The following is a 27,225-nucleotide window of genomic DNA, read 5'->3' on the forward strand; positions in this document are numbered from 1 at the left end:
AGATATTAATGTCACTATGTTAAATGCTATAACCCTGGATACTTTTTCCTGTTAGAAATTTGTCCAATCCAAATACATTTACAGAGTCCGCCATTATTACCTGCACCGTCAAGGAGTTCCAAATCTTTATTGCCCTTACCGTGAAAAACCCTTTCCTACATTGTGTACGGGATTTTCTCTCCGCTAGCCTCAACGAGTGCCCACATGTCCTATACAGGGTTCTTTTAATAAACAAATCCCCTGCTAACTCCTTATAATGACCCTTTACATATTTGAAGATATTAATAAAGTCTCCTCTTAGATGCCTCTTTTCTAGTGCATACATATTTAACTTAGTAAGCCTTTCCTCGTACCCCAGAGTCTCTAACCCTTTAATCAATTTAGTAGCTTGCCTTTGAACTCTTTCTAGCTCCCCTATATCTTTTTTATAATATGGTGGCCAAAATTTAACACAATATTCCAGGTGGGGACGCACCAATGATTTGTACAGCGGTAGGATTACATCCTCGACCCTCGTCTCAATGCCCCATTTTATGCACGCAAGCACTTTAGTTGCCTTCTTAGCTGCATTTTGGCATTGTGTACTGTTGTTAAGCCAATTATCTATGAGCACCCCCAAATCTTTTTCCAACACAGTTACCCCTATATTTTCCCCATTTAGAGTGTAGGATGCAAATGTGTTTTTGTCCCAAAATGCATAACTTTGCATTTTTCTATACTGAGCTTCATTTTCCATTTAGACGCACAGGTTTCAAGTTTAAATAAGTCATTCTGTAGAGACTCCACATCGCTTTCGGAATTAATGACCTTACAGAGTTTAGTATCATCTGCAAAGATTAACACTGAGCTTTCCAGGCCTATTCCTAGATAATTGATAAATATATTGAACAGTAGCGGGCCAAGGGCCTAATTCAGACCTGATCACTCGCTAGGGTTTTTTTACACTGCTGTGAACAGATAGTCGCCGCCCATAGGGGAGTGTATTTTTGCTTTGCAAGTGTGTGAACGCATGTGTAGCACAGCTGTACAAACAGATATTGTGCAGTCTCTGAGTAGCCCAGGACTTACTCAGCCGCTGCGAACACTTCAGCCTGTCCAGGTCCGGAATTGACGTCAGGAACCCTCCCTGCAAACGCATGGACACGCCTGCGTTTTTCCAGCCACTCCCAGAAAATGGTCAGTTACCATCCACAAGCGGCTTCTTCCTGTCAATCTCCTTGCGATTGCCCGTGCGAATGGATTCTTCACACAAACCCATTGCTGAGCGGTGATCTGCTTTGTACCTGTGCGATGAGCCTGCGCACTGCAGTGCATACGCAGTTCTGACCTGATCGCAGCGCTGCAAAAACCGCTAACGAGCGATCAAGTCTGAATTACCCCCCAAGTACGGACCCTTGTGGTATTCCGCTGACTACTGGTGCCAAGCTAGAGAACATCCCATTGACCACTACTCGTTGTACTCTGTGATCCAGCCAAGTACTTATCCATGTACAAATAATATATCCTAGGCCAAGTTCCCTTAATTTGATGATCAGTCTCCTGTGAGACACTGTATCAAAGGCTTTGACAAAATTCGAAATAGACCACATCCACTGCTTTTCCATGGTCAAGATTTTCGCTCACTTCCTCGTAGAAGTTAATTAAGTTAGTTTGACATGATCTGCCCCTTACAAGCCCATGCTGACTTTTGCTAATAATTTGAATAGCATGCAAATAATTTTCTATGCTATCCCTCAAAAATCCTTCCAATATTTTAACCCAATATAGAGGTTAAACTAACTGGTCTATAGTTAACAGGATTATCTTTAGTTCCCTTTTTAAATAAGGGCACTACCTCAGCTATGCGCCAATCCTTGGGTACCATGCCTGATCTAATTGAACTATAGAAAATCAAGTATAGAGGTTTTGCTAGCTGTGACCTAAGCTCCATAATAACCCTTGCATGAATGCCATCTGGGCCTGGTGATTTATTAATCTTTATTTTGCTAAAGGTGGGTACACACTAGTAGATATATCTGCAGATCAGTTGATCTACAGATATATCTATGGACGGATCAGGCAGTGTGTTGAGCATATACACTGCCCGATCCGTCGGGGACTGACGTCATGAACTGGGCGGGCGTGTACACACGCCTGCCCAGTTCAGCTGTCAATCACCGCCGGCTGACGCAGCATGTGTACGGGCGGTCGGCTGACCGCCATACACACACAGCGATGCGCCAATATATCGGTAGATATATTGCCCGTTGGCTGTGCTGCGGGGCCGACGCGATACGTCTGTGAACGACGGAGTTCACAGACGTATCGGCCGTACACACTGGCCGACGGACCCGCGATATATCGGCCGTTCAAGAGAACCTCTAATTGGGTCCTCGACTAATTGAGTCAAGTATTGATCCTTTAATGCAGGCATTCCCAACCACGGTGCTCAAGGCACACCAGCAGTGCAGGTTTTAGTGATATCCAGGCTGCAGCACAGATGGTTAAATCAAAATAACTGAGCTACTAATTAAGTCACCTGTGCTGCAGCCTGGATATCACTAAAACCTGCACTGTTAGTGTGCCTTGAGGACCGTGGTTGGGAATGCCTGCTTTAATGTGTTTAAGAATCTGCTGCTCCTAGTTTTTACACATGAATCGTTACTCCAATTTATATCAGGATAGTTAAAATCCCCTAACACTAGGATGTCCCCCATTCCCGCAGCTTTTTCAATTTGCTGTAAGAGTTGTTCCTCCTCATGTATGCTAATATCCGGTTGCTGATAGCACGTGCCAATGACTAGTTTCTTTGCTTCAGTGCCCCCACTAGTGATCTCAACCCATAGCGACTCCACATTATCTCCCGTCCCCTCGTAAATAACATCTATTAAGTTTGGTTTTAGAGATGGTTTAACAAAGAGACATACCCCTCCTCCCCTTTTGGTTGCCCTATCCCTCCTGAAAAGAGAATATCCCTCCAAATACGCAGCCCAGTCGTGAGAGTCGTCCCACCATGTTTCCTAATACCTATAATATCATACTGATACTTTGATACGAGCCTTTCCAATAACCCCATTTTACCTGATTCTCGCAAGCATACATTTTAGCTTAGTATTTCCCCTGCCCGTTTGTTTTAATGGTATCTTATCTATATGTACCAGGGTCTTTCTAGAATTACCCTTACCGACTGTTATTCTCCTCCCTTTCCACCCCCATCATACTTAATACAGTAAGTATGCTATCCCTAATCCCGAACCCCCCTAACCCTAACCTTTCCTATCTGCAGCCTCGTCCCTTCCCCGCAATGGCAGCGGCATGCCTCCATTTTGAGATCACTTACGCTCACAGTCTGATGCCATCACTTACAATCACTTACAGTCTGATGCCACCTGGTATCTGCCGTCACAGACCTGTACTACACATGCGCACTATGGGTCTGACGCATGTGCAAAGTATTGAACATTGGTACTTTGCGCTATGCACCGCAGGTCCATCTGGACCTGAATAAGACCCAATATATGTAGGAGAGCCTAGTAAATGTTAAAGGCAGCAATACCAATGACTCCTCAAGCTCAACAAGAAGGGTAGGGCTGCAAAGACACTGGAAAAAAAAAGTGGCAGTAATAGGCAAACACAGGGGGCGGGGGGGGGGGGGGGGGGGGGTTCTGGATGCCCATAAACCCCCCTCCTCTTGGCCAGCAGTTCAAATTATGACAGCAATAACAGTAGTATATGATACGATTATTTGAGATGCAGCCACATCATGCAGTTTAAGGGATAGAGCTGAGCTGCTGCACATGCACAGTGGTGGCAGCTTCTTCTACCAAGTTTGCTATGTGTGTGGATCTCAGTGCCCCATCTATGCAATGGACCAGAGAGTAGCTGCCAAGAAGAAGAGACAGGTGCCTTACCATGAGGTGGAAGAATGTGTGCTTAGGAGGTGCAATTCTGTCTCCTACTGATTATATTATTATGTGTGTATTTATTATATTATATGTGTGTATTTATTATGGGAGGTTTAACCGTTACCTGACCACTTACTTTATGTATATTAGTTAAATATGTTTGATACAACCTAAACTAAAGACTATAGTGTTAAATATTAATACTGTATTACATACAGTATCAAATGTATAAAAAGACCAATGTGTACATTAATGTCCAGGGTCGGTACTAGGTTCCCCCACACTCCAGCGCTTGCTCCAATGTTCCGCAGAGTGGGAGATTGTGGATTGCATTTGGAAACCCCTCTCTAAAAATCCTGCGTTTGCCACTGAAAGTATCCTATAAAGACAATAGCAGCCAAGAGTTTTAATATGCTAAGAAACTGTTTTCAGATCTCCCACTGACTGGTGTGAATGTTTTCAATGACTTGTCCCAGGCAGTGATAGAGTGGAAGAAGCAGTGTGGTGTTGCTGAGTTAAAGTGCTATCTGCAAAAAGCAAAACATATCAGTCCCAAGTGCTGCATGGCTCCACTGCAATTAGTTCTTACTGCTGCAGGCTGTGTGTAGAATCAGTGCAGCCATGCAGACTGATCATGTCCTGGTTGTAAATGGCTGACCTAGCAACCATAGTTACTTAAGGAGTGTGCTGCGTTTCTGAACAATTACATGCAAGCATCTTAAGTAATTATTATGCACACATTAATCGAGTAAATGACTAATACCACACAGCTATTTGTGTACGTACTGTGAATACACTTTATTAAACCCCTCCCAAAACCAACAGCAATGCACCAAGTGACCTGAAAGCCATGAACATAAAAGAAAAATAATAATAAAAAAAAAAGCTGATCCTTGGCATCCAAGCTTCACTGTATGCCGTCATTCCTTGCGTGTTATCAGAGTCTCATTTGCACATATGACATATTCAGATTCACTGCCAATGTGATACAATCCATTGCTGTTATTATTCTAGGTACTGAAAGCAGTGGGAAATGTAGCAATATACAACTGGTTCCTGAGTTTGCTCTATATACATTACTGCAAACACGAGGTGAGGTTTATTTGGGTTCAGCACAGACACCTGGCTGCTCTGTCTACAATGACTTCAGTAGGGGGCAGCAGGGAGCAGCGGGTGCTGCTGGACGCTATAAACTTACTGGACAGAGCCAAATGTGAACTTACAGCCGTACAGCCGGCGGCAGCAGCAGCCTTTCCTCTCTCTCTGCTGCTTGCGTTGTGTGTCTCTTCCATTCCCATCTTCACTACATCCATTACCCAATATTCTGTCTAATCTGTCCCCTTTCTCTGCCACTGAGGTCTACTCTATATACTTTCTATGCAGTTACTCACTAGTCTCTCCTCCTGACTTAAGACTTTCCAGGGTGCAGGAATGGCTGATGCTCCGGGGTCACCCAGTGTCCCAGCTGACATCCTCCTGTGTGACACCTTCTCCCAGGTGCCCGGGAATGGCACTGTCCTCTCCCTGCTCCTGACGAGGAGGGAGCTGATAATGCAGAGCCTGAGCCTGGCCTCCCCGGAGTGCCCCCCTACAGCCTTCAGCTTACCCGACTGCGTCAGCTGCCGTGCCTTTATGGGCAAAGACCCCAAGGACATAGGAGGGTATCTCACCGTTACATTCTACCCTCTCCGGGGCATGTTAGGTGCCGCCACCTGCCGGCAGCGCATCTCCAGGACCTTCCGCACGGAGGCTTCCAGGGACCGGGAACAGAACCTGAAACTCGCCAAGAGCTGGGCGCAGAGACTATGGCAGCTGGTCGAGGAGCTCCAAGGTGAGACCCCTATAGATGTATAAGGGCTGTAGTCCGATAGATGAGCGCTGCTGCTGCTGCGGGGTGACTGCGATCAGTATGGGGGATGCACTGACAGCAGGTGTGAGTAGGATCATCATAGGATGGCATGTGGGTGCTCCCCTGCCCCTGTGTGTGTACCCAAAGCTTATATTTATGTTACAGTTCTGCAGAATACATCTACCTATATTTTACAAAATAAGTGTATATATTAATTTATGTACACAACCAGTTACTTATTTACAGACCTAGCAATGCTTTTACATTACACACTGTCATATTCACATTGATCAAACAACTTCAAGTTTTAGTTTTACACATTTTTGGAACTATTATAAAATGTTTAATATTAGAATGTGCTTTTATGATACAAAATTATTATTTTAGGTGTAATTTCACATGAATGCTGACAGAACACAATGCAGGTCTTTTCATAGTTGGAAAACCTGTTAAACCTGAATGTGTGGGTGCAGAATGTTCAGCTATAAAAGTTCAGACTTATATCATAGTGTGTGTGTGTGTGTGTGTGTGTGTGTGTGTGTGTATGTATATGTATATATATATATATATATATATATATATATATGTGTGTGTGCATCATCATTAAACAAAATCTATTCTGCGTAATGTTGTGTCACTTGTGTGCACTTAGCCAAACTACCCCAGCATTTGTCTATTGACTAACGTCTGCCTTCAGAAAGTTGCCCTGTGTACAGGAAACACAAGCCAGGTGTAAATGCAAAGACAGGTGTGACCGCTTAGACCACATTCCACTCGATATTCCTGTTCTGTAAGTCTTGTGTTTTTATAGAGCAGAGTACAATTGTAGGGAATGTGGTATAAATGTCATTGCTATTACAATTACCTTACAGCTGGGAAATGCAGAGGAATAAAACTCATCAGATAGACCAATTATCTAGCATACTGAAAACATCCAATATCCTTTCCATACACTGACAGATATTGAGCTATTATCAGTATTTTGGACATGAAAAATCTTTAGCATACCCGACAGAAGTGATAATTTGTGCTCGGATATCAGAGCACAAATTTCGCTTCTGTCGGGTATGCTAAAGATTTGTTATGTCCAAAATACTGATAATAGCTCAGTTGTGGCCATGCACTATGCAATTGTTGGCCTGATCAGCTGATAATAATTATTAATATCATTGTTTATTTATATGGCGCCACAAGGGTTCTGCAGCGACTAACAGAGAACATAAACAAATGAGCAAAAAAAAAAACTCACAGTACAAGAACAATGTAATACAAATACATAGTATATAAACAATGTTGCATCAGGGGACAGGACACTAAAGTAATCATTAGGGTGGCAGAAATCGAGGGTTACACGCTGTTGAACGGGGTCAGGGCCGTTTCTAGCCAATTTGGCTCCCAGTGCGAGATTTAAAAATGCGCCCACCCCCCCCATATTCACATAAGAAAAAATGCCCCCCCCCCCCCCCCACATAGATATAAAGAGGAAAACCATGCGCGCTCCCGGCAAGGGGGCGTGGCCTTGTTAAAATGGGCATGGCTTTAAGTTGGGTGTGGCCTTATCTGATCTTATCATCACGGCCACCACAGGATTAAAAAAAAAAAAGGCCTCATTTTACACATTACAGCAGGCACGCGACCCCATTTTACACATTGCGGCAGGAAAGTGTCCCCATTTTACACATTGCGGCAGGAAAGTGTCCCTATTTTACACATTGCGGCAGGAAAGTGTCCCCATTTTACACATTGCCGTAGGCACATGTCCCCATTTTACACAGTACTGCGGGCAAGTTTCCCCATTTTACACATTGCGGCAGGCAAGTGTCCCCATTTTACACATTGCGGCAGGTAAGTGTTCCCATTTTACACAGTACGGCAGGCAAGTGTCCCCATTTTACACATTGCGGCAGGCACGTGCCCCCATTTTACACATTGCGGCAGGCACGTGTCCCCATTTTACACATTGCGGCAGGAAAGTGTCCCCATTTTACACATTGCGGCAGGAAAGTGTCCCCATTTTACACATTGCGGCCGGCACGTGCCCCCATTTTACACATTGCGGCAGGCACGTGTCCCCATTTTACACATTGCGGCAGGAAAGTGTCCCCATTTTACATATTGCGGCAGGAAAGTGTCCCCATTTTACACATTGCGGCAGGACAGTGTCCCCATTTTACACATTGCGGCAGGACAGTGTCCCCATTTTACACATTGCGGCAGGAAAGTGCCCCCATTTTATACAGTACGGCAGGAAAGTGTCCCCATTTTACACAGTACGGCAGGAAGGTGTCCCCATTTTACACATCGCGGCAGGCACGTGTCCCCATTTTACACATCACGGCAGGCAAGAGTCCCCAATTTACACATTCCGGCAGACTGCGTCCCCATTTTACACATTCCGGCAGGCAAGTGTCCCCATTTTACACATTCCGAAGATAGGTGTCCCCAATTTACACAATACGGCAGGTGGTGGTGAGGGGGGAGGGAGGGAGGGAGAGGGGCTGACTTACATTTGAAGCGGTTCTTCCCGCTCTTCAGCCGCCTCTCCCTCGTCTGCGCGGCGCCGGCTTGGCTCCCCCTTCTCCCTCCTCCCGAGCGCCCAGCTGGGGGGCGGGGTTTCGTGGAATGACGCGATTGCGTTGTGACGTCACGACGCAAACGCGTCATTCCGCGAAACCCTGCGGGAGGAGAGGGGAGGGGGGATTTAGTGCTGAAGAAGTGCCGCGGCGGGCGCCCCGTGCGGTTGCACGGCTCGCCCGCCGCAAGAAACGGCACTGAACGGGATATGGAGTAGGAAATAGTCTAAGAGAGGGAAAAGCACGTGAGGGGAGAGGGCCCTGCTCATGACAGCTTACAGTACATTCTGAAGGGAAGGGGCAGACAGATATGGATGACACAGATGGGGTAGAAGTGGGCATGTTAAGATGAGAAATGGCTGGGTTTGATGCAGAAGTGGGTTTTGAGTGCACAGTGTACGGCCACATCTATGAGTAAATACGCAACATTAGTATTCCTAAAACAAATCTGACATTTCCGTTATAAAATGTATGACTTTATTCTAAAACTCATGTTCAAGTAGCTCTTTGAAAGTTGAAGTCTCAAAATGCTCATTCTAGCGTGCCCTTACCTGGCCGTGCCAGATCACACATGTATAGTACAGGATGAATGTCCTCAAAAGCTTGTCCATTTTTTTTTTTTTAAACAAAACATTCATGTGATAAGTATTTTCTCTAACGTCCTAAGTGGATGCTGGGGACTCCGTAAGGACCATGGGGAATAGCGGCTCCGCAGGAGACTGGGCACATCTAAAGAAAGCTTTAGGACTATCTGGTGTGCACTGGCTCCTCCCCCTATGACCCTCCTCCAAGCCTCAGTTAGATCTCTGTGCCCGAACGAGAAGGGTGCACACTAGGGGCTCTCCTGAGCTTCTTAGTGAAAGTTTTAGTTTAGGTTTTTTATTTTCAGTGAGACCTGCTGGCAACAGGCTCACTGCATCGAGGGACTAAGGGGAGAAGAAGCGAACTCACCTGCGTGCAGAGTGGATTGGGCTTCTTAGGCTACTGGACATTAGCTCCAGAGGGACGATCACAGGCCCAGCTTGGATGGGTCCCAGAGCCGCGCCGCCGGCCCCCTTACAGAGCCAGAAGGCAGAAGAGGTCCGGAAAATCGGCGGCAGAAGACGTCCTGTCTTCAACAAGGTAGCGCACAGCACTGCAGCTGTGCGCCATTGCTCTCAGCACACTTCACACTCCGGTCACTGAGGGTGCAGGGCGCTGGGGGGGGCGCCCTGAGACGCAATAATAAACACCTTGGATGGCAAAAAATGCATCACATATAGCTCCTGGGCTATATGGATGCATTTAACCCCTGCCAAAATACATAAAAAAACGGGTGATAGGCTCCGCCCCCTTATCAGCGGCCTTATCTCCTCAGCACACTGGCGCCATTTTCCCTTACAGCTCCGTTGGAGGGAAGCTCCCTGGCTCTCCCCTGCAGTCACTACACTACAGAAAGGGTTAAAAAAGAGAGGGGGGCACAAATTAGGCGCAGTATTAACTATACAGCAGCTATAAGGGGAAAAACACTTATATAAGGTTATCCCTGTATATATATAGCGCTCTGATGTGTGCTGGCAAACTCTCCCTCTGTCTCCCCAAAGGGCTAGTGGGGTCCTGTCCTCTATCAGAGCATTCCCTGTGTGTGTGCTGTATGTCGGTACTTTTGTGTCGACATGTATGAGGAGAAAAATGATGTGGAGACGGAGCAGATTGCCTGTAATAGTGATGTCGCCCCCTAGGGGGTCGACACCTGAGTGGATGAACTGTTGGAAGAAATTACGTGACAGTGTCAGCTCTGTATAAAAGACAGTGGTTGACATGAGACAGCCGGCTACTCAGCTTGTGCCTGTCCAGACGTCTCATAGGCCGTCAGGGGCTCTAAAGCGCCCGTTACCTCAGATGGCAGATATAGACGCCGACACGGATACTGACTCCAGTGTCGACGGTGAAGAGACAAATGTGACTTCCAGTAGGGCCACACGTTACATGATTGAGGCAATGAAAAATGTTTTACACATTTCTGATAATACGAGTACCACCAAAAAGGGGTATTATGTTCGGTGAGGAAAAACTACCTGTAGTTTTCCTGAATCTGAGAAATTAAATGAGGTGTGTGATGATGCGTGGGTTTCCCCCGATAACAACTGATAATTTCTAAAATGTTATTGGCATTATATCCTTTCCCGCCAGAGGTTAGGGTGCGTTGGGAAACACCCCCTAGGGTGGATAAAGCGCTCACACGCTTGTAAGGGTTCTATCCTCTCCTGAGATGGCCGCCCTTAAGGATCCTGCTGATAGAAAGCAGGAGGGTATCCTAAAATGTATTTACACACATACTGGTGTTATACTGCGACCAGCAATCGCCTCAGCCTGGATGTGCAGTGCTGGGTTGGCGTGGTCGGATTCCCTGACTGAAAATATTGATACCCTAGATAGGGACAGTATATTTTTGCCTATAGAGCATTTGAAAGATGCATTTCTATATATGCGTGATGCACAGCGGAATATTTGCCGACTGGCATCAAGTCTAAGTGCGTTGTCCATTTCTACCAGTAGAGGGTTATGGACACGTCAGTGGTCAGGTGATGCGTATTCCAAACGGCATTTGGAAGTATTGCCTTATTAAGGGGAGGAGTTATTTGGGGTCGGTCTTTCAGACCTGGTGGCCACGGCAACAGCTGGGAAATCCACGTTTGTACCCCAGGTCGCCTCTCAACATGAGAAGACGCCGTATTATCAGGCGCAGTCTTTTCGTGGATAAGCGGGCAAAAGGTTCCTCATTTCTGCCCCGTGACAGAGGGAGAGGAAAAAGGCTGCAGAAATCAGCCAGTTCCCAGGAACAGAAACCCTCTCCCGCCTCTGCCAAGCCCTCAGTATACGCTGGGGCTTTACAAGCAGAATCAGGCACGGTGGGGGGCCCGTCTCAATGAATTTCAGCGCGCAGTGGGCTCACTCGCAAGTAGACCCCTGGATCCTTCAGGTGATATCTTAGGGGTACAAATTAGAATTCGAGACGTCTCCCCCTCGCCTTTCCTAAAATCGGCTTTACCGATGTCTCCTTCTGACAGGGAGACAGTTTTGGAAGCCATTCACAAGCTGTATTCCCAGCAGGTGATAATCAAGATACCCCTCCTGCAACAGGGAACGGGGTATTATTCCACACTGTTGTGGTACCGAAGCCGGACGGCTCGGTGAGACCGATTCTAAATCTAAAATCTTTGAACACTTACATACAGAGGTTCAAATTCAAGATTGAGTCACTCAGAGCAGTGATTGCGAACCTGGAAGAAGGGGACTACATGATGTCTCGGGACATCAAGGATGCTTACCTTCATGTCAAAATTTACCCTTCTCACCAAGGGTACCTCAGGTTTATGGTACAGAACTGTCACTATCAGTTCAGACGCTGCCGTATGGATGGTCCACGGCACCCCGGGTCTTTACCAAGGTAATGGCCGAAATGATGATATTCCTTCAAAGGAAGGGAATTTTAGTTATCCCTTACTTGGACGATTCCCTGATAAGGGTAAGATCCAGGGAACAGTTGGAGGTCGGTGTAGCACTATCTCAGGTAGTGTTGCTGCAGCACGGTTGGATTCTCAATATTCCAAAATCGCAGCTGGTTCCGACGACTTGTCTTCTGTTCCTAGGGATGATCCTGGACACAGTCCAGAAAAAGGTGTTTCTCCCGGAGGAAAAAGCCAGGGAGTTATCCGAGCTAGTCAGGAACCTCCTAAAACCGAGCCAAGTCTCAGTGCATCAATGCACAAGGGTTCTGGGTAAAATGGTGGCTTCCTACGAAGCAATCCCATTCGGCAGATTCCACGCAAGAACTTTCCAGTGGACCTGCTGGACAAATGGTCCGGGTCGCATCTTCAGATGCATCAGCGGATAACCCTGTCACCAAGGACAAGGGTGTCCCTCCTGTGGTGGTTGCAGAGTGCTCATCTTCTAGAGGGCCGCAGATTCGGCATTCAGGACTGGGTCCTGGTAACCACGGATGCCAGCCTGCGAGGCTGGGGAGCAGTCACACAGGGAAGGAATATCCAGGACTTATGGTCAAGCCTGGAGACATCACTTCACATAAATATCCTGAAGCTAAGGGACATTTACAATGCTCTAAGCTTAGCAAGACCTCTGCTTCAAGGTCAGCCGGTGTTGATCCAGTCGGACAACATCACGGCAGTCACCCACGTAAACAGACAGGGTGGCACAAGAAGCAGGAGGGCAATGGCAGAAGCTGCAAGGATTCTTCGCTGGGCGGAAAATCATGTGATAGCACTGTCAGCAGTATTCATTCCGGGAGTGGACAACTGGGAAGCAGACTTCCTCAGCACGACCTCCACCCGGGAGAGTGGGGACTTCACCCAGAAGTCTTCCACATGATTATAAACCGTTGGGAAAAACTCGACAGGTATTGCGCCAGGTCCAGGGACCCTCAGGCAATAGCTGTAGACGCTCTGGTAACACCGTGGGTGTACCAGTCAGGGTATGTGTTCCCTCCTCTGCCTCTCATACCCAAGGTACTGAGATTGATAAGATGGAGAGGAGTAAGCACTATATTCGTGGCTCCGGATTGGCCAAGAAGGATTTGGTAACCGGAACTTCAAGAGATGCTCACGGAGGATCCGTGGCCTCTACCTCTAAGAAGGGACCTGCTCCAGCAAGGACCCTGTCTGTTACAAGACTTACCGCGGCTGCGTTTGACGGCATGGCGGTTGAACGCCGGATCCTGAAGGAAAAAAGGCATTCCGGATGAAGTCATCCCTATCCTGATCAAAGCCAGGAAGGATGTAACCGCAAAAACATTATCACCGCAATTGGCGAAAATATGTTGCGTGGTGCGAGGCCAGTAAGGCCCGACGGTGGAAATTCAACTGGGTCGATTCCTACATTTCCTGCAAACAGGAGTGTCTATGGGCCTGAAATTGGGGTCCATTAAGGTTCAAATTTCGGCCCTGTCAATTTTCTTCCAAAAAGAACTAGCTTCAGTCCCTGAAGTTCAGACGTTTGTAAAAGGGGTACTGCATATACAGCCTCCTTTTGTGCCTCCAGTGGCACTTTGGGATCTCAATGTAGTTTTGGGTTCCAAAAGTCACATTGGTTTGAACCACTTAAATCTGTGGAGTTAAAATATCTCACATGGAAAGTGGTCATGCTGTTGGCCCTGGCCTGGGCCAGGCGCGTGTCAGAATTGGCGGCTTTATCCTGAAAAAGCCCTTATCTGATGTTCCATTCGGACAGGGCGGAATTGAGGACTCGTCCTCAGTTTCTCCCTAAGGTGGTTTCAGCGTTTCACCTGAACCAACCTATTTGTGGTGCCTGCGGCTACTAGGGACTTGGAGGACTCCAAGTTGCTAGACGTTGTCAGGGCCCTGAAAATATATGTTTCCAGGAGGGCTGGAGTCAGGAAATCTGACTCGCTGTTTATCCTGTATGCACCCAACAAGCTGGGTGCTCCTGCTTCTAAGCAGACTATTGCTCGTTGGATTTGTAGTACAATTCAGCTTGCACATTCTGTGGCAGGCCTGCCACAGCCAAAAATCTGTAGGTGCCCACTCCACAAGGAAGGTGGGCTCATCTTGGGCGGCTGCCCGAGGGGTCTCGGCTTTACAACTTTGCCGAGCAGCTACTTGGTCAGGAGCAAATGCGTTTGTAAAATTATACAAAATTGATATCCTGGCTGAGGAGGACCTGGAGATATCTCATTTGGTGCTGCAGAGTCATCTGCACTCTCCCGCCCGTTTGGGAGCTTTGGTATAATCCCCATGGTCCTTACGGAGTCCCCAGCATCCACTTAGGACGTTAGAGAAAATAAGAATTTACTTACCGATAATTCTATTTCTCATAGTCCGTAGTGGATGCTGGGCGCCCATCCCAAGTGCGGATTGTCTGCAATACTTGTACATAGTTATTGTTACAAAAATCGGGTTATTATTGTTGTGAGCCATCTTTCAGAGGCTCCTCTGTTATCATGCTGTTAACTGGGTTCAGATCACAGGTTATACGGTGTGATTGGTGTGGCTGGTATGAGTCTTACCCGGGATTCAAAATCCTTCCTTATTGTGTACGCTCGTCCGGGCACAGTATCCTAACTGAGGCTTGGAGGAGGGTCATAGGGGGAGGAGCCAGTGCACACCAGATAGTCCTAAAGCTTTCTTTAGATGTGCCCAGTCTCCTGCGGAGCCGCTATTCCCCATGGTCCTTACGGAGTCCCCAGCATCCACTACGGACTATGAGAAATAGAATTATCGGTAAGTAAATTCTTATTTTTTTTTTTTAAACTGAAAGAATTAATTCCTCCTAATCTTGTCAACCATTTACTGCTATTTTTTTGGTTACAGTAAAATAATACTGGCTGGGGGTCCTGATAACTCCAGGTGATTTATTTATATATATATATATATATATATATATATATATATATATATATATATATATATATAATAGAAAAAAAAAATATTTTTTTGGGAGCCTAGCGGTTCCTAATCAAACTGCCTGGCAACATTTAAGAACTGTAAAATATATCTGACCCCCTCTCCAATCCCCGCCTCGCCTTACATGTCTGGCCTTTAATTTAATAAAAATGGGTGTATTCAATCTAGCAGTGAAAATCTTAACTCTGGGAAAATCTGAATCTGTAATATCGGGTACACACCAGATGAACTGTAATATCGGGTACACAGCAGATGACATGCAAACGATACAATGTTGTACAAATTATATAGTACATACACACTGCACGATTTACATTTATAGTCGTTAGCGACTTTTTTAAATTGAGCTGTGTGTACAGACGACCGAGGACCTCCCTAGTGATCCACGGGAGCATGCTTCGCTAGGCCTAATTCAGACCTGATCGCAACAGCAAAACTGTTCTCTAGTGGGCAAAACCATGTGCTCTGCAGGGGGGCAGGTGTAACATGTGCAGAGAGAGTTAGATTTGGGTGGGTTATTTTGTTTATGTGCAGAGTAAATACTAGCAGCTTTATTTTTACACTGCAATTTAGATTTCAGTTTGAAGACACCCCACCCAAATCTATCTCTCTCTGCACATGTTATACCTGCCTCCCCCCCCCCCCCCCTCCTTCCCGTGTAGTGCACATGGTTTTGCCCATTAGGGAACAATTTTGCTGCTGTGCCCATAGTGTGTACACTCTGAACAATTTTAAGAATTTGTCGTAACGAATAGTTGTTATCAGCAAATTAGTTTAAAAGGTCGTCTAGTGTGTACCCGGCTTTGCATTTGGCATTGTGAGTATATTATTGCTGTTATATCTCTGTGGTTTCGTCTCAGAACAGATGTTTGGCCCAGAAATGTTTTTATTTCTTTACTATTATTTCTACCTTTTTAGTAGCTTTTTATTTAAGACTGCGCTATACCACCTTTCTAACATTTAGATTTTGTTTGCTGATAGAAATTATTTTGGCCCATACCTCTATATCCCAATACTTTTGTATATTTAATTATTTAGTATCAAAAACTGTCTAATACCTAGGCACGCCAAAAAGGAAAACATGAGCGCTGTACCTCATCAGAAGTGCCCTGTTATCTGTATAGTGACTTGGAACATTAATAGCTGTTTGGAGGAGTTTTCCAGATGAGTTTGCATGGACTCTGTTGAGTATATGATGCCAGGGTGTGTGCTGCTGATAAGGAAAAATAGTCAAACTTCGCAGAAAGCCAGCCATCAGATAACCCTTTTAAGGCTAAATGTTTGTATATGTATGTACATTACATGTATGTTAATATGTGTATCCAGTAGCTTGGCTACATGAACAGTAAAATGTATGTTTTACTGCTCTATTAATGTTTGGTGGAGAAACTTTGTTACTGAAAACATTCACATACAGTAAGATTTTTTTCAATATATATTTTTTGAATCAAGTTTTTTTTTTTTTTTTTTAGTTGTCTTGTAATATTTAAAAAGAAAAACAAACAAGAAATGTTATCGTTGTGACCATTGCAGTATCAGACTACACATGTGGTTATTGAAATTGCCTTAGACAAATATACCCAAGTAATGTTTGCAAGTGTCTTAAACTGGAATATAATCTTAAAGGAGAGGGGAAATCTGCTGCAGAGGAAAAAAGGAAAGAAGGGAACATTGGATTGCAGAGACTGAAAAGCTACAATCGGAGCGATAGTGTCAGTACAATCATAAGGGGCTAATTCAATTGTTTTAGGCATCTAAAAATCCCATCTAAACGGGACTTTTTAGATGCCCAAACAACTGTCACAATTCAATTGTGCTTGGGCACCCATGCACATTGCGCATGTCACGCCCAAACAGACAGGGTCTAAACTCCCTGCTTTGGGTGTCCAGACTCCCGTTTGGATGCCCAAAGTGCACAGTTCACACATTTTTTTTTTTTCCTCACACCTTAGGAGGCTGTAAGAAAAAAAAGTGTCCTCCGCAGCCGTTGGGTGCCCAAATGGCAGAACAATTGAATTGCTGCCGCTGGGCACCCTCTAGTGGCTGCGGCGGAAACAAAGCATTTGAATCTGCCCCTAAATCCCATCAGTTTCAGTCGGGTCTCCACCAAGAGCTTCCAAAGGTTACACTTGTGATGTCCCTCTGCTTTCAGCAAGAAGCACTTTCCTGACTGTAGTTTAACACCACCAATCCGATTTGTCATGATATTTAGCTAATGTGCCTCAGCTTATAAACAGTTGTCTTTTATGGTTTGCAACGTCATTTACTAGACCCTGCCACTGAAAATGATCAGGTGGACCAGGTGTACACCAGCTCCTGGCTATCACATCTCTTGCCAGAGTAGTCAGGCACAAGGTGTATATGACCGTGGAGTGCATTTCCGCCAAGTCCAGGCCAAATAAGCAAAGTTTAGGGCATAATGTAGGGAGGGAGGGTACTATATTTAGTATATCTTGCCAGACAGACCATCAAAAGGGAGAAACACATGGGCATGACCATAGCACGTGCCAAAAAATATGTCCGGCCTCAGGCCTGCCCTGTGCAGAGAAACTGGGGTTTGGTATATTCTATGTAAAGTATACAAATAAACCTGCTGGTACCTTACACATGGTGTAGTAAATTTAACAGAGCACAATATTTGCATCCATTGCTACTCGGAGACAGTTCCCAGATCCACCTCCCACTTAAGCCTAAGAGAATAAAAAAGATGTGGGTTTAGACGTCAATTCAAAGTGGTGTATACCGTAGAGATATGGCCACTAACACCCAAACTATGAAGCAGTGTTGTAATTGTAAAGGTAGGCATGGTGGGATCGGATCTACCAAACTGTGACTGTAATTGGATATATCTAAAAAATGCAGAGTTGGGAATGTTGAAGTCATTACTCATTTGCTGGAAAGACTTAAAGTAATCCCCCTCAAATCACTGACCCAGGGAAGTAACCCCCTTCAGTATCCGCAAGTTATCATGAGAGGATGCGGTTATGTTACCGGCGCTCAGGATCCCAGCGGTCAGCATGCTGATGCTGGGATCCCGAACGCTAAAAATGCCGGCAGTTGAAATGCAGACCCACACGGTCTATTCTATTCTTGCCCCCCCAAGTCTCCCCAGACATATAATATATGGGAAAAACATCACACCAGTAGTGCTTGACGTAGTAAAGGAGGCAGAAGAGATACAGAAGAACCAGATAAGAGAAACCATAATGGAGAGAGAAAGAAAAACCCTTTTATTGGCGCACTCATAGATACAACACCAATATGGCCCCAGCTGGAAAGATGGACCATTTGGAAGGCCTTGTAATGAATACGGAGATTGGGAAGACTCCAGCCCCCATCCGGTTTAGATTTGGCTAAAGCTGTAAAGGCTACCCTGGGTGGTTGGTGGCCCCAAATAAATGAGGAGAGAACGCTATCAATAGCAGAGAAGATTTTCTTAGGAATATAAACAGGTGAATGTTGCAATAAATACAGCTATTTGCGCTGTACGGACATCTTGAAAAGGTTAATACGACCCGTAACGGTAAGAATGACCTATTTCTAAGAGTGCATTTGTTTTTTTGAAATTGTCTGTCACTGGATCAATATTCTGAGCAACGTAATCTGCAGCATGTGGTGTGATCCACAGATATGGGGCCAGATGTAATGGCTTGCGAGACAGCCGGAGCTCCGCTACTCCGGACGAACTTGTATGTTTTACCTTGTAAATGTTTGGTGCTTTGAAAAAAAAAAAACGTAAGAGTTCAACCGTAGCCTCGGAGCTCCGTCTGTCTCGCAAGCTATTACATCCGGTCTATTGAATCTAAGAGTCCATGTCAATGGGTAGGAGGACAAGGGTGTAGTGGAGAGGTGACCAGAGATGGGGAAAATACTAGACTTATCCCAATTAATAAGCAAACCGGAAAAAGTCCCGAATAAATTACCTTCTCTGTAGCATCAAGGTTAAAGAGGTGTCAGAATCTAAAAAAAAAAAAAAAGCATGACATCAACTGACTCCCCAACCATGAGACCAGAAACCGTAGGAACAGTACGTAATATACAAGCCAAAGGTTCCACTGCCAGAGCAAATAGAGCCGGGGAAAGGGGACACCCTTGCCGAGTACCTCTACCAAGTGGAAATGAAGGTGTTTCATAGCCATTAACAAAGATACAGCCGCTGGTGTAGAATATAACAGTTGAATCCATCTAATAATCTAGGACCAAAGGCAAATTTATAGAGCACCTCCCATAGGCATGGCCACTCAACAGAGTCGAAGGTCTTGGCAGCATCCAAGGATACCACCACTGCCTCCAGCTCAGCACTATCCCACCTCTGCAGGTGGTAAAACAGCCTGCCAAGATTTTGCACCGTAGATTTACCTGGCATGAATCCTGTCTGATCATCATGTACTATGGATGTAATTACATTATTTAACTGCATAGCTAAAATCTTGAAGGGAGATAGATCTATAAGAAGTGGTGAGTGTGGGGTTCTTTCCAGGCTTGGCCAAGATTATAATAATTATAATAAGTTCTTATACACCTCTACTGGTAACCCATCACAGTCAGGGGCTTAAGTATTCGGAAAGGAGGAGATTATAGCCTCCGTATCACCTTGAGTGAAAGGATCTTCAAGAGAGTCAACAGATTCCCCCGACAATTGTGGTAGGTTAACCTGGTATACAGTATGTAGTCATTAAGCTGTGCTGGGGAATACGATGTCCTGGAGGAGTTTAAAGAGTAATATTGAAGGAAAACCTCTGCAATGGAGGACCCTGGAATGACACAAAATACCCTGGGTGTCATAAATCTGTTGGACGGATTCCTGTCTTCCCTAGCCAGTAAGGCCAGATAGCTACCCTCCACCTTCGCCTGAGAATACAAGGCATGCTAATTAAATGAAAGTTTCTGCCTACACTTATCAAAATGGAACTCCGACCACTCCTCCGCAGACCAGAGAGTATGATCAGTATGAGATTTAGTTAAAACGTAATTGGTATCTAACTGCCGGCACACCTGCTCAAGTTGGTTTTCCTTTGTTTTGCGAAATGCTTTAATTTCCGCAATCCTCTTAATAAATGAGCCCCGAACTAAGGCCTTAAAAGCATTGTGCTTAATATTTGAGTCAGGACATGAATTGTTTTTTCCTTGGAAATTCTCCCAATCCGAGACTAGCTCAGTTCCCCACCCATGATTGAAAGCCAAAAAGGATTGAGTTTCTAGAAGAGGACTCTCTGCTCCAAGGAACTTCTCTGGGTTAACAGCACCGGAGAGTGGTCAGAAAGTTAAGTCAATGTGAGAGAACTTATGAAAAGTGACCGACTAACATGAGTACTCTACACACCGAGAGTATCGCATCCTCCAAATGTCTACTAGGCCCATTTTTGGGAATCAATTTAGCAAACGGGGTAGGGGAGGAAGGGGTGGAAATAGGGATTGATATTTCTATCCACCGATCCAAAATTGCCTATACAAACAATTAGTGACGGTGCTACAAAAGAAACAACCCGACGCATAATACCATTGCTATACAGCAGGGGGACATAAACGGTCAGTATGTGTACAAGAGTAGTATTAATAGAAGCCCTAAAAAAGACATAACGCCAATAGGGATCAATTTCACTATGTTCCAAGTGAAAATTTACAGATTTTGTAATTAGAATGGAAACACCCCTTTCATTCTGAGAGAACGTAGAATGGTACAGCCTTCCAACCCAGGGTTTCTTAAGAGCCAATATCTTACTCCTAGTAAGATGAGTCTCTGACAAACAAATAATATCCGTTCTGTATATTTTGACCTGAGATAAGACCAGTGATCTCTTAATTTTATTATTAAGGACCCCAACATTCCAGCCAAGCAGGTGAAGCTTCCCACTTATCTCAGCCATAGGTTATATAGAAAAAAGTGAAACAGGAAAGTAAAGGAAAAAAATACAGATAAGGAGAGTGAAATTAGCAATAAGACATATCTAGGAGTAGTGTAGCACAGAGGGTCATTATGTTGCTCCACTTGGTCAGCCATTTTGCACCAGCAGCAGTTCCTCCAGAGAAAAACACTTACCACAAATAGTAATGGCGGAATACATTGTATAAGAACAATGAACTTGAAATTCCTAAACTAGAACACCCAGTTCCAAAACAAGGGAGTACAGGAAGAAAAAAAAAAAGAAAACCCTAAAGCTTTACCAAAGCATAGAGCTCATATAGATTCAAAGTATTCCCTGGCAATAACAAAATATGTATAGAGGTAACCATGACTTCCTCTATAAAAGACATCAGCAAAGGGAAGAATGAAAAACATGCATTGTCTATGGCATACAATATTTGTACAAGCAAATAATTCAGCGAGGAGCCAGGGGCTGCTGCTCCAGCCAGGCCTCCGCCTCTTTAAGGTTAGAAAAGAAATGAGTAGAGCCCTCATACACCACCCTCAGATGAGCTGGAAACAGCATAGAGCATTGAATCTGGTTGTCTCTAAGTTTCCTCTTGACTTGTAGAAAAAGAGATCTAGAATATTGTACGTCTATAGCAAAGTCTGGATATACAGATACTGAATGATTGTCAAATTTTAACGGGCAGTGGGTCCTGGATAAACACAGGATAGACTCTCGATCCTTATAATGAAGCAAGTGGGCAATAAACGTACGGGCAGAAGTGCCCGGAGGTGGAGGCTGAGAGGGAAGCCGGTGTGCTCGTTCCACTGTAAATTGGCGTTTGAACAGCAGTAACAACCAATCTTCCAGAAATTTTTCAGGATTAGCCCCCTCAGCTCGTTCAGAGAGCTCGACAAACCTAACATTATTCCACCTGAGACGGCCCTCCATGTTGTACAGCTTGATTTTAACAGTAGCCATTTGTGATCTTAAATCAGCAACCATAGCCTTAAGCGAATGTGCTAAATCTTCCAGAGCAGAGATACGATGCTCAGCCTCGCCAACCCACTCACAAATCTTTTGCATATTATGATGTATAAGCGTGATGTCAGCTTGTACCTGTCTGATCTTGTCAGTAACAAGTTGCTCAGACGCAGATGTGGCCTGAAGGATTTGCTGAATAGAATGAGAAACAACATCCACAGGGGTGAAGCAGGATCAGATACCTGCTGAGAGAACATGGATGGAGCTTGAGATACTTTTCCAATTTTACAGCTGTACCAGCCTCTTGTCCAGTTTTCCCCATTTCAGCAATGTGTGAGAAAGCGTACAAAAGGATAATCTACAACAGCACACGCTAACTGCAACCAGCAAATAATAATGGGTTGAGCAGGAGTAAAGGCAGATGTACACATAAGCACAGGTTCTCAGATACACCAAATGGAAATGGACGACTCTCCCTTTTAAGAGGCCACAGGGAGCAGCAGCAGTAAGCAAGCCAATATACTGAGCTTTATATCAGCAGCCCCTCAGTTGCAGCACCCCAATATAACAGGCACACAGGGGGAGGGGCGAGTCCCAGTTGCAGCACTCACCCAGCCGTGTCTAACGCGGGCTACCTTGGGTAGGAGGAGCCCGGGAATATCAATGGTTGAATGCTGCGATGTCCAGGACACAGAAAGGGAGCAGCGCGCTCCACCAGCATTGGGTCCTGCACGTCCAGCTGCTCTGGGAGGAGTAGGAAGGACAGCTGGTCAGAAAAGTCCACACAGACCCTGGGGGTCTATTTACTAAACCTTGGATGGAGATAAAGTGGACGGAGATAAAGTACCAGCAAATTGGCTCCTAACTGTCCTTTTTTTTTTTTAAACTTCTTTATTTCAGTTGAAGCATAACAAAGAGAATCTCACATTAAAGTATATCAAGGCATACAGTCTTTTGAGAATATAGTAAGGATGTCGATTCATCAAACAATGAAAATAAGGCAATAGTATGAATTAATATAGGAATCAATATGTATATATATATATATAGCATCGTTACAGAGAGGTTACCCTCAGTTAATGAAAATAAGTTGCTTGAGCCCGGATCCACGTCCACACCAGTATCCGCATCTATTCCTCCTCAGTGCAAAGCAGTGTGACCTCCCTCCCCCCCAAATGGGTTTGGTGAACTCAAAACTAGTCAGTACCAAATGAAACTGGGGGATCCTGTCCATAGACTCTAGTCTCGTACCATAAAGTGTTGTGGAAACATCTCCACACCTGTTCTTTTAATGAGCGGGATAAAGTTTCTATGTAACTTTCCCATGTCTCAAAAAATTTCATGGTAAACCGTTCCTTTTGTAAAGATGCTTCCAACCACTCCATTCTGAAAATATGAAAAATCTTCCCTAAGAAGAGGGATATTGACGGGGCCGAGGGTTGTAACCACATCTGTAAGATGCATTTTTTAGCTGCTGCGGAAATTATCATTAACAATTTTTTGACACCTTGTGCTATCCCAAGACCCTCCGGCAGTATACCAAATATTGCCCACTCAGGGGTAAGCGGTAAATAGTTAACTAAGTGTTGGGTAGTGTATCTCCATATCTGGACCCAAAATCTCCGAATTATGGGGCATCCCCACAGGCAGTGAAACAGCTCAGCCCGTTGTGTACCGCATCTAGGGCATGAAGAGTCTTCTAGCAATCCCATCAGGTGTCTACGGTGTGGCGACAGATACGTTCTATGCCAGACATTCAAGAAGAGTTCGACATAGGACGCAGCAGGTATTAATTTAACGGATAACTCAAAGGTCCTCAACAATTTTGTCATGGTAAGAGACGGAAAATAGTCTCTCCACTGTGCCAGTCCCGTCGTCATGTCATCATATTGTAGAGGCGTGTGTAAGAATGAATAATGAATAGAGATTGCCCTGGAAGAGGGGTTCCCAACCAATAATAGTTTATCCAATGGGTTGTCATAGTCCTGTGGGGATAGTAGCCTAGAGGTAACCGCCACATAATGTTGAGCTTGTAAGTACGCCATGGGGAATCTATTCAATATCGGGAAGAGTGACGTTGCCTGTGCAAACGTAAGTGGTTTTCGCAACTCGCTATGTGTAATTTGACGTATGGACGTAATACCATGCTTTTCCCAGAGAGTGAAAGGGTGGCCTGCGTTTCCATCCTGGAAACTGGGGTTGTCGACTAGGGGAAGGAAAAGGGACACGTTGGTTTAAGGAGCATTTGCGCCGTAGGGAATGCCAAACTCTCCAAGTGGACATTAGCAGTGGGTTTGCGCTAATCGGATTGGGTATTTCTCCTTCATGTGAATGTAGAAAAGAAATGATACTACCGCCATTTAGGAAGGCAGTTTCCAAGGTCGTATTGGAGTATAGATTTCCACCATGTAGCCAGTCTCTCAAGTAACGTAAGTGGGAGGCGTAGCTATATTCCAATACATAGGGGAGATTTACACCTCCATTGTGTCTACGCTGCTGCAGTTTCACCAAACTAATACGCGCTCGCTTACCGTTCCAAATAAAAGTACGCATGATTTTATTGATTTCTGTCGTAGTACTCCTAGACAGTAAAATAGGAAGGGATTGCAGTGGATATAGAAGCCTAGGGAATAAAATCATTTTTACCAAGTTCACTCTGCCCAGGTATGAAATTTTAAGATGTTTCCAGCGTTCTGTACCCTCCCTCATACTGCGCACAATTTGTTTCAGATTAAGGCTGTACAAGTTGTTCAGATTTTTGGGGATCTGTACCCCTAGATAAGTAATTGCTTTGGTAGCCCAACCAACTGGGGTCTCCCGAAACCAAGCCGGGCGCGCATAACCCGGTTTTAAATACAGGGCCGTGGACTTTTCAAAGTTGGCTTCAAACCCCGACACCAGCCCAAATTCTCTAATACGTTCCATCAGCGGTCCCAGGTCCCTCCTTGGTTCTGACAAGAATAAGAGGACGTCATCTGCAAATGACGATATTTTTACCTCCTCCGCGCCAATGTTTATGCCCCTCTAACTGTCATTTTTAAAAATGCAGACTGTGATATGGCAGTTGGAAGCTGATTATCTATGTCCACTTTATCTCCATCCAAGGCATAGTAAATAGACCCCCTGGTGCAAACAAGTAATGCACCGTGGGCGTGCTCCAGAACCAGATGGCAGGAAGGCCAGTTAGTGCGCCAGAGGTCGCATACAGAGAATACGGAGTCCGCAGCAGTCAGCCCAGGTTACACTATGCCGGAAAGGATCACTGAGGTGGGCACAGACCCCAGACCTGAACAGGAAGGCCAGGAAAGCAGGATATAACTAGGATGTTAGCAGGAGCTATAGTGCTATGCTACCTATCCCATGCCCGGCCAAGCCAAGCCCCCTTATAGAGTAATGTTTAGTTGAATAGTGCATTATAGCCTACTGATAAATGTGCGTAGTCAACCTATGCTTCACCAAGTAAAAATACTAAGTAGCTCCTTCCGTGTCCCCCCTGTTTGCCCCTCCCCTTTAGAATGTAAGCTCTCACGATCAGGGCCCGCTTCCCTCATGTGCTTCACTTCCCTCGCTTCTACCATCATCTCTTCCCAACTGCCAACAACAGAACCTAACCTTTGGGTTCTGCCGCCCTACTGCTTATCTGAGTATTATCACTGCTGAGTCAGCAATGTTTATAAACTATGTCAGTGTCCTGCAATGTACTGGGCTGTAAGTCGCTTCCTTTCTTGTTTTTTCCCTCTTACTGGATTTTGTAAGACTCTGTGGGCACCTTGTGGCATCATATAAATAAAGCATAGCAATTATAATTTTGCCTCAACACTGCAGCTTTTATATCAGGAGTGGATGTCTTTCTTGATTCCTTGGGCTGGAAGAGGCCTTGTGCTTTGTAGAACAATAACTTAGATTTGCAAGCCTTACGTGACCTACTTCTATTTGTTTCAAGGGAAATATTAAACCATGTATTACACACCTTCTTATGTTCTCCTTTTGTATTTGATAAACAGACTATAGCTCCTGAGGTGTATTTTGTGCCTGTATAAATAATATGCCTGGCCCTTTTCAGCCATGTGTGCTGTTAAATGCCCCTTTGTTTGTCTAGTCTATCTACTGTTATTTTACTTTGCTTTTGGTTGTCAAGATATGTTTGTTTATCCTGTAGACCAGTAGTTCTCAACCTAGGTCCTCAAGAATGGAATACATACGGGAGACCGGCAGACGGGATTTCCGGCTGTCACTATACTGACAGTCAGTGCCAGATTAAGGCCCTCATGGGCCTGGAGCTGAAATGTATGAAGGGCCTATTGTGTGCCGCCGCAAGGGGTGTGACCAGCATGGTGGGGGTGTGGCTACTGGTATGGGGGTGTGAACAGTGCGTTATATAGTGTGTGTGTGTGTGTGTATGTGTATGTATGTATGTGTGTGTATATGTATATATATATATATATATATATATATGTGTGTGTGTATATATATATATATATATAAGACTCAAATTGGTCGGCACTCCGTGATGAGAAAATCAACTGCCCCGGTGCCCTCCTAAAACAAATTATACAGTCACTGTGGTCCCTAGGGAGGGTTAGCACACTCCCAAGTAATGGAAGAACCAGGCGGCACTCTGGGGACTTGATGCAAAAAATACCAAAATTTAGTGAGAAATCACATATCAAAAAGGCATAGCTTTGCCAACGTTTCAGCGCCGCGCAGGGCGCTTTTGTCAAGGCTGTATGCTTTCACAGCATACAGCCTTGACAAAAGCGCCCTGCGCGGCGCTGAAACGTTGGCAAAGCTATGCCTTTTTGATATGTGATTTCTCACTAAATTTTGGTATTTTTTGCTTCAAGTCCCCAGAGTGCCGCCTGGTTCTTCCATTACTTAGGAGTGTGCTAACCCTCCCTAGGGACCACAGTGACTGTGTGTGTGTGTGTGTGTATGTATGTATATATGTGTGTGTATATATATATGTATATGTGTGTGTGTGTGTGTGTGTGTGTGTGTGTGTGTGTGTGTGTGTGTGTGTGTTTGAAACAGAAAAATCTCAGCACTTTACTTATTATATTACAATAGTTATTTTATTAAAAGGGAAGGAAAGAACAGTGGAAGATGAAAGGAAGACAGGTGAAAGGAAAGAGGCTAATAGAGAGGAAGATGGGAGAGAGACAGGGAGAAGAATAGGGACTAGATGGGAGGAAGACGATAGGGAAACAGGGGGAAGAACAGTAGGAGATCGGAGGGAGAAGGTAAGATGGCAGGAAGAAAGGAGGGAGACAGGTGGGAGAACAGGGGAAGATGGGAGGCACACAGGGGATGGGAGGAAGAACAGGGTCTAGATGGGAGGAAGATGAGAGAGAAAAAGGGAGAAGAATAGGGGCTAGATGAGAGGAAGATGGGAGAGAGACAGGGAGAAGGATAGGGGCTAGATGGGAGGAAGTCGGGAGAGATACAGGGAGAACAGGGGCTAGATGGGAGAAAGACGAGAGAGAGACAGGGAGAACAGGGGCTAGATGAGAGGAAGACGGGAGAGAGACAGGGAGAAGAATACGGGCTAGATGGGAGGAAGACGGGAGAGAGACAGGGAGAAGAATACGGGCTAGGTGGGAGGAAGACAGGAGAGAGACAGGGAGAAGAATAGGGGCTAGGTGGGAGGAAGACGGGAGATATACA

General features: G+C 45.1%; 1 protein-coding gene across 2 annotated transcripts in view; it reads left to right on the forward strand.

Moving 5' to 3' along the window:
* Positions 1-4,976: 4,976 nt before the first annotated feature.
* The window catches only part of SPHK1 (sphingosine kinase 1), a 65,286-nt gene continuing 43,037 nt past the window's right edge, over positions 4,977-27,225 (forward strand). The window contains exon 1 of one of the 2 annotated variants that reach the window (XM_063960413.1): positions 4,977-5,715. In XM_063960413.1, coding sequence (XP_063816483.1) covers positions 5,316-5,715 — 400 coding nt within the window. In that variant the 5' untranslated portion in view covers positions 4,977-5,315. The remainder of the gene's footprint in view (positions 5,716-27,225) is intronic. The other variant, XM_063960414.1, reaches the window with a different exon arrangement.

The sequence above is a fragment of the Pseudophryne corroboree genome, chromosome 3 (assembly GCF_028390025.1).
Source record: "Pseudophryne corroboree isolate aPseCor3 chromosome 3, aPseCor3.hap2, whole genome shotgun sequence".
NCBI classification, from domain to species: Eukaryota; Metazoa; Chordata; class Amphibia; order Anura; family Myobatrachidae; genus Pseudophryne; species Pseudophryne corroboree.